Source organism: Balaenoptera borealis, assembly GCF_965194805.1.
Source record: "Balaenoptera borealis genome assembly, chromosome: 4".
NCBI lineage: Eukaryota > Metazoa > Chordata > Mammalia > Artiodactyla > Balaenopteridae > Balaenoptera > Balaenoptera borealis.
The window spans coordinates 15,088,793-15,101,380 of record NC_138861.1 but is presented as its reverse complement, the minus strand read 5'-3'; the positions used below and the strand labels follow the sequence as shown (position 1 = coordinate 15,101,380).

The window sequence follows — 12,588 nt, the reverse complement described above, 5'->3', positions numbered from 1 at the left end:
TCTTACTCCCCCACCCCTATCTTGCCCCTCCCCTCTTCCCTCTCTCCACTTGTAGCCACTCATTTGTTCTCTATATCTGTGAGTCTGTTTCTTTTTCTAACAACTCTCTTTTTTTAAACTTGTAAAATGTAAAGATTCCACTAGAGGATGCCTAATGTCCCTTCTAGAATAAATATTCAAGAATTCTGTAATGTTACTATCATGTTTTATTTCCACAATTATCAGTACAATGGAAGTATTATAACTTGATTTTGTTCTGGAAGTTAATTCTTTGCTCATTTTATTTTAAGCGTTTCCATTTGGCAAAATTCCCATTTTGGAAGTCAACGGATTGAACCTTCACCAGAGCCTAGCAATAGCAAGATATCTGACCAAAAACACAGGTAATATATTTACTGTGTGTATAGTTTTTGATAACTGAAAAATAACCACATGGCATATATTCAATATTCATTAAGTAACTTTATTACTGAATGGGATTAAAATATAGTGCAAAGGAGAATGGGATTAAGTGCCAGAAAAGTATAAATATACCATCTCTACCAGTTTAATTTTCCCTGAGTTCCCTAGACAATTAATTTTATACTGCCTGCAGTCTCTCCTGCCCCATACTTCCTTGTCCTCAAACCCTTATTGGAATTTAGCTGAAAACTTAGACAGATGTGTCTGAACCCAAACTTTCGCTAGCATGCATATCATAAGTTATCAGAGAGGATTAATTAATGGGAAATACGTGTGGCATAGGGAGGCTGAAGTGACTCATACTATTAAAATCATGTACCCAATGTCTTTCATCCTAATCATGCTAAAAAAAATAGAAGGGAAGTCTTCTTTGCTTCCATAAAGTGCCATCTGAGGCATCCTGAGTGGGTAGTTGGCTACTGGATTGTTTATTTAGCACATGCGCTAACGTGATAAGATGAGGAGAAATAAAGGAAACTTAGTTCTCATCTTTGCCTGGTGCCCTTCCCCATCTTATGCTCTGCTGTCTTCTCTGTCCCCTCACACTCCCATAACACTTTTTGAGGGAAAGTCTACATTTGGCTTCTTTTAAAGCCCCTTTCTTTGTAAATAATCTGCAGAATCACCATGCCCCACTCCTGACACTGACACCCTCTTTGCTACCCCCAAAACCACTATGATCCAAGCTGTAGAGACATGGTTAGCTTACCAATAAAATGGGCCATAATTACTAGACCTTCATTTTTGGACCAAAGTAATGTATGTATGTTAAAAATACAAAAATTTGTGTTACACGAACACGTTTCAGCCAACAAAATTTTTTGGAAGTTTAAAAGAGATGGCGGGACTTCCTTTGTGGTCCAGTGGCTAAGCCTCTGCACTCCCAATACAGGGGGACTGGGTTCGATCCCTGGTCAGGGAACTAGATCCCGCATGCCACAACTAAGAATTCACATGCAGCAACTAAAAAAAAAAAAAAGATCCCACATGCTGCAACTAAAAACATCCTGCGTGCCGCAACTAAGACCCAGCAGAGCCAAATAAATGAATAAATAAATAAATAAATAGATAAATATTAGAGATGGAGATGACTTCTGACTATGGAAATTTGACTTTGAAGTGAAAATGACATTTAAGTTGAGCCTGAAAAGATACCTAGAATTTCAAGAGACAGATTTGGACTTGAGCAGTGTTTCTCAAATTTTACGTGCATCAGGATCACTTGGAGGCTCATTAAAACAGATTGTTCAGCCTTGACTCCAGAGACTGTGATTCAATAGGCCGAGGGTGGGAAATTTGCATTCTTACCAACTTCCCAGATGATGCCTTATGCAGCTGGTCCATGGAACTCACTTAGAGAATCTCTGGACTAGAACATTCCAGACAGAGAAAAAATGGCAGGAGAAAAAGAAAAGAACTTCAAAATTTGCTGGGTGGAACGGAAGTAGAAAGAGAAAGGGATGGAAAAACAGATTGGAATCTGGTAAGAAAGAGCCAGAGTATTAACGTCATCCCTTAAACAACTGTAGAGTTGTTTTCAAATTGAGATCTAATTGACCTATAACATTGCATTAGGTTCAGGTGTATGACATAATGATTCAGTACATGTATATATTGCTAAATGATCACACAGTAAATCTAGTCAACATCCTTCACCTCACATAGTTACAGATTTTTTTCCTTGTGATGAGAACTTTTAAGAACTACTCTCTTAGCCGCTTTCAAATATATGGTATTCTTAGCTATACTCACCATGCTGTACATTACATCGCCAGGACGTATTTATCTTATAACTGGAAGTTTGTATCTTTTGACCACTTTCACCCATTTTACTGCCCCTACCCCTGCTCCTGCCTCTGGTAACCATCTGTTCTCTGTATCTATGAGTTAGTTATTAGGAGTAATTTTTAAAGATTCCAAAATGAGTGAGATCACACAGTGTTTGTCTTTGACTTCAACTGTAAATTTTTATCTGGAAAAGCAACATAACCATGGCTATGAGCTTAGGAAGATCATTCTGGCCATACTTTGTATTTGTTTGGCATGAGTGCAGGGGTGGCTATTTGGGAAATATGAGAAAGTTTGTGAAGATAGAATCATCCTAGGGTTAGAAGACAGATACTGGCATGTGGAGGGCAGTCTATTTGAGCAGGAGAGTAAGGGCCAGGCAGACGACAACTTGGACATATTTCCTTATTCCCATAGCTCCTTCTCCTTCTCCTCTTCCTCCTCCTCTTCTTAAAAGAAAAATTTCCTTAGCTTGCAATATCCTTTCCGTTGTCTGTCTTTCCCAGTTAGCCATAAGGGCCATGCAGGCAAGGAACTGATCTCCTTTGTTCACTGCTGTAGCCCCAGTTGGGGCCGACCCAAAAGGATACACAGAGAACTATCCAAAAGGAAGCGGAGAATATGGTTCTGGAATTTAGGACTAAACATGTTGAATGAGTCATCTGTATAAAATTGACAGCTGAAGCCTTAAGTGTGGAAGTCAAAGTAGGGATGAAAATGAGTGAAGAGAACTTATGATACAATTCGGAGGGATTTCTCAAGGTCAGAAAGAAGAATCAGCCTTTGAACATCACACACGTGAAAATATAGATAGTTTACAGAAGAACGCTAATTACTAAGGCATTTTCTTTCACTTTTAACAGCTTTATTGAGGTGTGATTTACATACAGTTCACCCATTGTCAGTATATACAGTTCCTTGATTTTTAGTAAATTTATACATTTGTACAAAAGCAACCTATTTTATATTTTTATTTTTTATTAAAGTTACAAGTTATAGGCGTACAATATAGTGATTCACAATTTTTAAAGTTATACTCCATTCACAGTTATAATAAAATATTGGCTATATTCCCTGTGTTGTGCAATATATCCTTGTAGCTTATGTTATACATAATAGTTTGTACCTCTTAATCCCCTACTCCTATATTGCCTCTCCCCCCTGCCCTCCACTGGTAACCACTAGTTTGTTCTCTATATCTGTGAGTCTGCTTCTTTTTTGTTATATTCACTAGTTTATTGTACTTTTTAGATTCCACATATAAGTGATATCATACAGTATTTGTCTTTCCCTGTCTGACTTATTTCACTTAGCATAATACCCTCTAAGTCCATCCATGTGGCTGCAAATGGCAAATATTCATTCATTCTTTTTTATGGCTGAGTAATATTCCATTGTGTTTATATATACCACATCTTCTTTATCCATTCATCTGTTGATAGACACTTAGGTTGCCTCCTTATCTTGGCAATTGCAAATAATGCTGGTATGAACATTGGGGTGCATGTATCTTTTTGAATTAGAGCTTTTGTCTTTTCCATATGTATGCCCAGGAGTGGAATTGCTGGGTCATATGGTAGTTCTATTTTTAGTTTTTTGACAAACTTCCCTACTGTTTTCCACAGTGGCTGCTCCGATTTACATTCCCACCAACAGTGTAGGAGGGTTCCCTTTTCCTTTTTCTCCACATCCTCGCCAACATTTGTTATTTGTGTTCTTTTTGATGATAGCCATTTTGACAGGTGTGAGGTGATATCTCATTGTGGTTTTGATTTGCATTTCCCTGATGCTTAGCGATGTTGAGCATCTTTTCATGTGCCTGTTGGCCATCTGCATGTCCTCTTTGGAAAAATGTCTATTCAGTTCTTCAACCCAGTTTTTAGTTAGATTATTTGTCTTCTTGATGTTGAGTTGTATGAGCTGTTTATATATGTTGGATATTAATCCCTTATCAGTCATATCATTTGCAAATATTTTCTCCCATTCAGTAGATTGTATTTTCATTTTGTTGACGGTTTCCTTTGCTGAAATGCAACCTATTTTAGAATGCTTCTACACTGAATCATTTTAGAATGATTCCTTAGCAAAATGATGGTCGGCGAATGGCAGTAAAGAAAAAACACAACACTTCTATTATTTTAAACTTATAATTCCCAGGAAGCAAACAAATGCTGCTGACAAAAAATTATCTGCACATGTAACAGTAATTCTTTCTACAAGATAAATGATAATGTATGTACAGGTTATTTATTGTAGTATCACTTGCACTAGCAAAAGACTGGAAACAAACCTAATCAGTTGAGGCTAGTTAAATAAATTGTGGCACTTCCACTTAAAGGAATCCCATGTACCTGAAAAAAGAGCAAGGATGCCCTTAAGGGACTTGTAAGAAAAGATCTCAAGGATATATGGGGGAGGTGCGTTTTGAGTGGGATACCTATTCTTATTTTCATTAAGAAACAATGGAAGAATACAAAATAAATGAATGAAAATGGTTACCAATATGGTAGGTAGGTAAGGAAGCAAAATGAAGTGAATGGGTCAGAGGTGGAAGTTAGTCTTCACTGGATACTGTTTTATATTGTTTTGAATTTTTGAACCATATTAATATATTGCCTATTTTTTAAAAAGTTTTACTATAGTAAAATAAATTGAGCATATTCTTGGGCATAAAATGGCCTGTCTCTATTCCATAGATTTGGCTGGAAAAACAGAATTGCAACAATGTCAAGTTGATGCAGTCGTGGACACATTGGATGATTTCATGTCTCGTTTTCCTTGGGCAGAGAAAAAACAAGATATAAAAGTAAGGTGATCAGTTTGCTGTTACTGCTATTAATCATATCCACTTGCCAAACATTATGTTAGGTGCTTTTAAAAGTTCCTTTTTATCAAAGTAAGACATACATCTAGTTTTAAAATATCAAATTATATTAAAAAGTTTAAAACAAAGTACTACAGTGATTCCCAGCCTTACCTCTTCACATTAACCCTTCCTCAGATGCAACCCTCATTTTAACACTTTTAGCTCTTTCTTTAGGATTTATACATGTCCATATTTTCTATAGGATATGTAAATATGGCTTTCTTTGATTCACAAATTTTAGATAGTTTTGATAGACTTATTATAGTAATGAGAATTTATCTCTTACATAGTCATTCTCTCTGCTTCCCTTCCCCCAAACTCCTAATATAATATTAAAATTTTGTGGTGAAATCTATATTCAGTCATTACATTAGTATGCCTATGCAGATATTGTACAAAACTGTGCATTCTGGTATACTTTGATTGTATTTCCTTTCTCACTTTCCTCCTCAAATTAGTAATTGTCTTTTTTCCATTTGCTTAATTCCTTTTTACTTTTATTGCTGAACCTTCCCACACTATCCAATGGCCTGCCAATGCAATTTTCCACAAAGTCAATGATATCAGATAATCTATTGTTTCCATTATTTTCTTGGAGCTATCGAGCCAGAGATTTCCATTCTCCTTTGTAGAGCTGTCTAGGTTTTTGCACAGCTGTCATCATTGGACTTTCCTTCACTGCCATCCCAGGGACGTCTTTCTCTTGAGCTGGAGTCCTGTTTCCTGGATGACATCCTCTGTTTTTATTTACTCCCTTGTTTACTTGGGGCACATCTCCAGTATTCATATCTCTTATCCTCAAGAATTCTTCACTTAAAATTTTGGAAACTGTTGTTATCCTCATTTTCCAGATGAAGAAATTTAGGTTCATGTAGTGTAAATAACTTACCTAAGGTTACTTAGCTGGTAAGTGGTACACAAGGAATTCAAATCCCAGACACTCTGGCTCAGACTCCATCTTCTTTACCACTGGATGTAATGCCACAGTGGTAGCAGCCATTCAAAACAGCTGTGCAGGAGTATTTATGTACATGTTATGGCTTAAGGCCTGTATCCAAAAGCTACAGCACAGAACAAATGGCAGTCTGATCAACTTACTTAAGCATATTTATTCTTTTTTTTTTTTATAATATAGGCCATATATGACAAACCCAGCTAACATTATTCTTTTTTTAATTAATTAATTAATTAATTTTTATTTATGGCTGTGTTGGGTCTTCGTTTCTGTGCGAGGGCTTTCTTCAGTTGCGGCAAGCGGGGGTCACTCTTCATCGCGGTGCGCGGGCCTCTCACTATCGCGGCCTCTCTTGTTGCGGAGCACAGGCTCCAGACGCGCAGGCTCAGTAGTTGTGGCTCACGGGCCCAGTTGCTCCGCGGCATGTGGGATCTTCCCAGACCAGGGCTCGAACCCGTGTCCCCTGCATTGGCAGGCAGATTCTCAACCACTGCGCCACCAGGGAAGCCCCAAGCATATTTATTCTAAATACTGTTTGTTTAATTAGGACCCTCTGATTTAAATAGAGATATTTGGAACATAAAAGTATTCACATTTACTGATTCCTTGACATAAATGTAAGGTGTGTGGGGAGACACACACACATATGTATATATACACATACCTGACTAACCAGAACAAAGTCTTAAATAAAAGCTCATCTTTGAGGATAGAAATACATTTGGGCTCTGGAGTCAGACTGCCAGGCTTGAATCCTAATTCTCTTCTTACCAGTTGTCACTTAACTCCCTATCAAATTTTCACATTCTGTGTCTGTAAAGTAGGGATATCATAGAATCTGCTTCAAAGTATGTTGGGAGGATTAAATGGTAGCATAAGTACCTATGGCTAGGTGGAAAGTGTTCACTAAATATTAGTTATTATAGTGTTTTTATATAATTCAGTGCTCATTGCTTTTCCTTTTATTTGTCAGACATGACATCTATATTTCACATATCCTTATAAATGCAGAGACAAGTAGATGCATAATCCTCAATTTAGAAAAAAGTATCTAAAGGTTTTTGTTCCATGTGGGCTTGCCCTCTCTACTTCTCTATTTTTCCATTCTCCTTTTCTCCCAAAGGAAAATGTTCTTTGAACGTTTATGATAAGGGGAACTCTACCTTTGTATTAGAATAACAATGCTCTTACATGCTACCTATCTCAGAAAAACAAATTCACAGGACATAATCCAAGTTCATGAATAAATCATATGAAGGGACAACATGTTGCAGAAATAATTGCGAATAACCAGACTATCTGATTAATAAGCAGGACCTGGCCAGAATACAATGAAAAATACACAGTTCTTTTGCATCTCATTACTTAGTCTCTCCGTAGTGGGTTGCATTGCTGCCACCTTGTGGTCAGATAAAATTTTCAAAAGCAGAATATTGATACAGTAAAGATGGATGAACAGTGAAAATAGTCCTCTTCTTATATGTTCTTTAAAAATCTATCGAGTACACATAATTATAAATGTTTCAGTGCTAAAAATTCCATTTCCAATTTAAAATTTTTAAAAAATTAATTTAAATTTAATTTAAAGGCAAAATATGTCTCTGAGCATTGGCCACACGGATAATCCTTGAATTTATCACTAGTGTTTCTGTGGTTATTCAATGCGTCTGTTTCAGTTTCCTCATCTGAAGAACAGGGCAGGGGGTTGGGGGTGGGAGGGTGATGGGTCAGCAGGATTGAAGGAACATCAGTGGCCCATTTCCAATCCTAAACGATTTGGGCAGTGTGGATTTTAAAATGGTGCTTTGGAGAAATATGCAAACCTCCCTAAATCCTCTAAATGTCATTTGATAGAATACAATAGCAATGACTTTTCAGTGTGCAAAAATCTCCTTCCTTATAACTCTCTGGGGGAGGTAGAAGGAAATTTCTGAGTCCACCAAGTGTAGGAATGGCTATCTAGGGTTTATCAGAAAACACATTTTAAAAAGGATATATAAGAAAATTTTATCTTCTTTAGGTTATTTTGGTGAGTATTCTTTAAAATGACTCTTAAATACTAATGGTTATGCTGTTTAGCAATTTACATTTCATTAGACTGATATGATTCTCACCAAACACATAAAGAGAACCTGGGCTAAAGAACTCAAGAGTGCAGAGATAAGATTTTTATCTGGCACTGCATATACAAAACATTGGTGTACCTTACGCTGAGGAAATGCACAGTAGAAAAAGTAGCAGAATTACCCAGGTGAATGCACAGGAGTTTTTGGAAAGCTGTACAGCATCTATATCCTGTTCCATTTAACTCCCTCCTGTTTCTAGCTATTCTAGGACAGCCAAGCTGGCTATTACCTCCCCAACTGATGCTGATCTAAGCTAAGCTATGGGAAATGTCACGTGTTTCTGGACCCATTGCCTCTTAGCTCACAAATTCTGTGGAAGGGGCTGAAGGATTCACACTATTTTATTTAGAACTATGAATATATTATCCATAGAGAGAGAACCTTAGGTACAAAGGTGGTATAGAACCGTGGAAAGCATATAAAGTCAAAATAATGACAAACTTCCCAACCTTCAGTTCCTGAAATGTGGCAAACCTATGTAAATCTGTAATGATGCTTTTGCAAACTGTGCCCTACAAATATAAGGCATTATGTTATAATAATCTATATTACCCAGCTAAGTCATAATAGTAACAGGAAGTAAATCAGTAAATTGGTGAGGGAGTTATCCACTATTTGACTTACCTTAATAGAGGCTGGATTTTATTATAGATTTTATAATATTCATTCATTTATGAATATTAATGATATATGTATATTTTATAATATTTTGAGTTTGGCTTACATTTCATATCCACAATACAAACCAGCCTGATTTTCATATATACACAAATAAATACCTCTTACCAAGAAAGAGACCATGAATAAATTATTTGGTCTTCAAAGATTCAAGTAAAAACACAAAGATAATGTTTTTAAATGGATATATCTGTTATTTTTTCCCAAGGATATTATTTGGTTTGTAATAATATCTTACATATTATATCAAAATGGGGCACCTTGGATTGATTTTACAGATGATAGTCAAGGCAGAGGAATCTCACCCTAAGGTACAATGTCAAGCCAAACAGAGGAAATCTGCCCAAGAACGTTACTATTCATTATGGATTACTTCCGTTAAGTGTAACGGTGAGATGAAAGACTGCTAAACTGGAGGAATCTTACAAAATAATAATATTTTATTAATAATAGTCTTACAGAATAAATTTTATTTACAAAATAAATTAATTTCTTTACCTTTAGTTAAATTATTTCACTTTAAAGGGAGTGAGCCTAAAAAAGGGAGGGAATTTTAGAAATGTAAAAACATAATGGAATAATTTTCCTTAACAAAAATTAAGATAAAAAACCATGAAAAGATTTTATTGATGAAATATTTAGTCATTATATACAAAGAAACAATAAGAACTGATGACAATAATATTTATTTTTTAATCCATGAGTAATAAAGGGAAGAATAAGATCTATAGAAAATCAGACCTGAATCTCCATGTCATACATTTTAAAAAACAAACAAACAAGCAACAACCACCAATAACACGTAACTACTTCCTTTTTGAACTCATGTGGGAGAAAGAAGATGGAAAAATCTGCTTCCTCTTCAACTCATTTGTTTTTCTTCTTATTATGCTTAAAGGAATCTTTTTCTCCCTCTCGTAGGATCAGATGTTTACGGAGCTACTTACATGTGATGCGTCTCATCTTCTGCAAGATTTGGACACATACTTAGGGGAAAACGAGTGGTTTATTGGTAACTCTGTGAGTATGTTTTACATCTTAAAAAAATACAAGCATATACATATATGGATAAACCAAAAACTTTATAAAAATGTATTGAAAAAAGGGTTACTCATAGGGAGGGAGTAGGTTAGAGAGCAGGGACAAAAGCTAAACTTCTTTGAATAAAATTTTTTGGTGGAGTTAACTTTGGAAACATGAACTAAAATATTTTATATGATTATATAACAACAACAAAAACATTTTAAAAAGCTATCACTGACAAACTAAAGCAAAGTGAAACAAATGAACTTGTGTCACATTGGTGCATAGGGTATGTGAAGTACCTGTGGACTCTATTAGTGAAACACAATCTTAAGAAACATCGTCATTTTAAAAAACACAGTGATTTGACTATACATCTCCTTATAGATATTTTCTTGGGACAAAAAAATAATAATTATACACCAGTTTCAGTTCACAATGTACTTTTTCTTAAGGTAAAGAAAACAAGCATTTTGTGTCTCTTTTTCTCGAAAAACTAACCAATCTAGTTGTTCTGGCCACCCCTTGGACCCAGATTCTGGTCTCTAAATATTAAAAGTAACCAGAACTTCTTGGAGAAATAGCTCATTCTCAGTTTGGGACAGGAAACGTAAAACATGAGCCGGGAATACTTTGACATAATAGAACCAAATAAATTATCAGACAAAAGCCCCCCCAAAACACCAGAGTTGTGTCAGAAGGACTTAGCAGTCAACTTGTAGAGGCTCTCACTGGCCAAAGTTGAGAAAATTCAAGCCACAATAAGAATATTAACTGCAATGGATTGAAACAAATCAAAATGAATGAATCCATGAGTTTATGAAAACCACCATCACCAAATACACACACACACACACACACACACACACACACACACACATACATACACACACACCCCTCAAAACCAAACAAAGCTTCATTGGTGACTTTTAGAAGATGTTATGGAGCCAAATTATTACAAATTTTCCTTGACTTATGATGGGATTGTGTCCCAATAAATCCATCATAAATTGAAAATATCATAAGTCAAAAAATACACCTAACCTACTGAACACCATAGCTTAGCCTAGCCCACCTTAAATTTGCTCAGAACACTTACATTAGCCAACAGTTGGGCAAAATCATCTATCACAAAGCCTTTATAATAAAGTGTTGAATATCTCACGTAATTTATTGAATATTGTAGTGAAAGTAAAAGACAGAATGGTTGTATGGGTACAGAATGATTTTAAGTGTATCAGTTGTTTACCCTCCTGATTATGTGGTTCACTGCCGTTGCCCAGCAACATGAGAGAGTACCATACAGCATATCACTAGCCTGAGAAAAAATCAAACTTCAAAATTCAAAGTGTGGTTTCTGCTGAACATGTGTCACTTTTACACCATGGTAAAGTCAAAAAATTGTAAGTTGAACCATCATAAGCCAGAGACTGTCTGTATTCTGAAAACTGTTAAAAACAAAAAAGTTGGGGGGCTGTCCGCCACAGCAACAGTCAGCTCTACCCACCACCAAAGCCTCCCATCAAGCCTCTTAGATAGCCTCAATCACCAGAGGACAGACAGCAGAATCAAGAAAAACTACAATCCTGCAGCCTGTGGACCAAAACCCACAGTTACAGAAAGATAGACAAGATGAAAAGGCAGAGGGCTATATATCAGATGAAGGAACAAGAAAAAACCCCAGAAAAACAACTAAATGAAGTGGAGATAGGCAACCTTCCAGAAAAAGAATTCAGAATAATGATAGTGAAGATGATCCAGGACCTCGGAATAAGAATGGAGGCAAAGATTGAGAAGATGCAAGAAATGATTAACAAAGACCTAGAAGAACTAAAGAACAAACAAACAGAGATGACCAATACAATAACTGAAATGAAAACTACACTAGAAGGAATCAATAGCAGAATAACTGAGGCAGAAGAACGGATAAGTGACCTGGAAGACAGAATGGTGGAATTCACTGCTGCGGAACAGACTAAAGAAAAAAGAATGGGGCTTCCTTGGTGGCGCAGTGGTTGAGAGTCTGCCTGCTAATGCAGGGGACACGGGTTCGAGCCCTGGTCTGGGAAGATCCCACATGCCGCGGAGCAACTGGGCCCGTGAGCCACAACTACTGAGCCTGCGCGTCTGGAACCTGTGCTCTGCAACAAGAGAGGCCACAACAGTGAGAGGCCCGTGCACCGCGATGAAGAGTGGCCCCCGCTTGCCACAACTACAGGAAGCCCTAGCACAGAAATGAAGACCCAACATAGTAATCAATCAATCAATCAATAAATCTTAAAAAAAAAAGAAGAAAAAAGAATGAAAAGAAATGAAGACAGCCTAAGAGACCTCTGGGACAACATTAAACGCAACAACATTCGCATTATAGGGGTCCCAGAAGGAGAAGAGAGAGAGAAAGGGCCAGAGAAAATATTTGAAGAGATTATAGTCGAAAACTTCCCTAACATGGGAAAGGAAATAGCCACCCAAGTCCAGGAAGCGCAGAGAGTCCCATACAGGATAAACCCAAGGAGAAACACGCCGAGACACATAGTAATCAAAGTGGCAAAAATTAAAGACAAAGAAAAATTATTGAAAGCAGCAAGGGAAAAACGACAAATAACATACAAGGGAACTCCCATAAGGTTAACAGCTGATTTCTCAGCAGAAACTCTGCAAGCCAGAAGGGAGTGGCATGATATAATTAA

The 12,588-nt window shown here is 36.6% G+C and overlaps 1 protein-coding gene across 15 annotated transcripts in view; it reads left to right on the top strand.

Annotated features, from left to right (window-relative positions):
• Positions 1-12,588, top strand: part of HPGDS (hematopoietic prostaglandin D synthase) — a 167,286-nt gene that overhangs the window by 137,899 nt on the left and 16,799 nt on the right. For 13 of the 15 annotated variants that reach the window (XM_082391791.1, XM_082391797.1, XM_082391798.1 and 10 more), the window contains 3 exons: positions 291-383; positions 4,947-5,056; positions 9,797-9,895. In XM_082391791.1, the coding sequence (XP_082247917.1) occupies positions 291-383; positions 4,947-5,056; positions 9,797-9,895 (302 nt within the window). Of the gene's footprint in view, positions 1-290; positions 384-4,946; positions 5,057-9,796; positions 9,896-11,181; positions 11,367-12,588 lie in introns of those variants that run through there. The other 2 variants (XM_082391793.1, XM_082391792.1) reach the window with 2 other exon arrangements.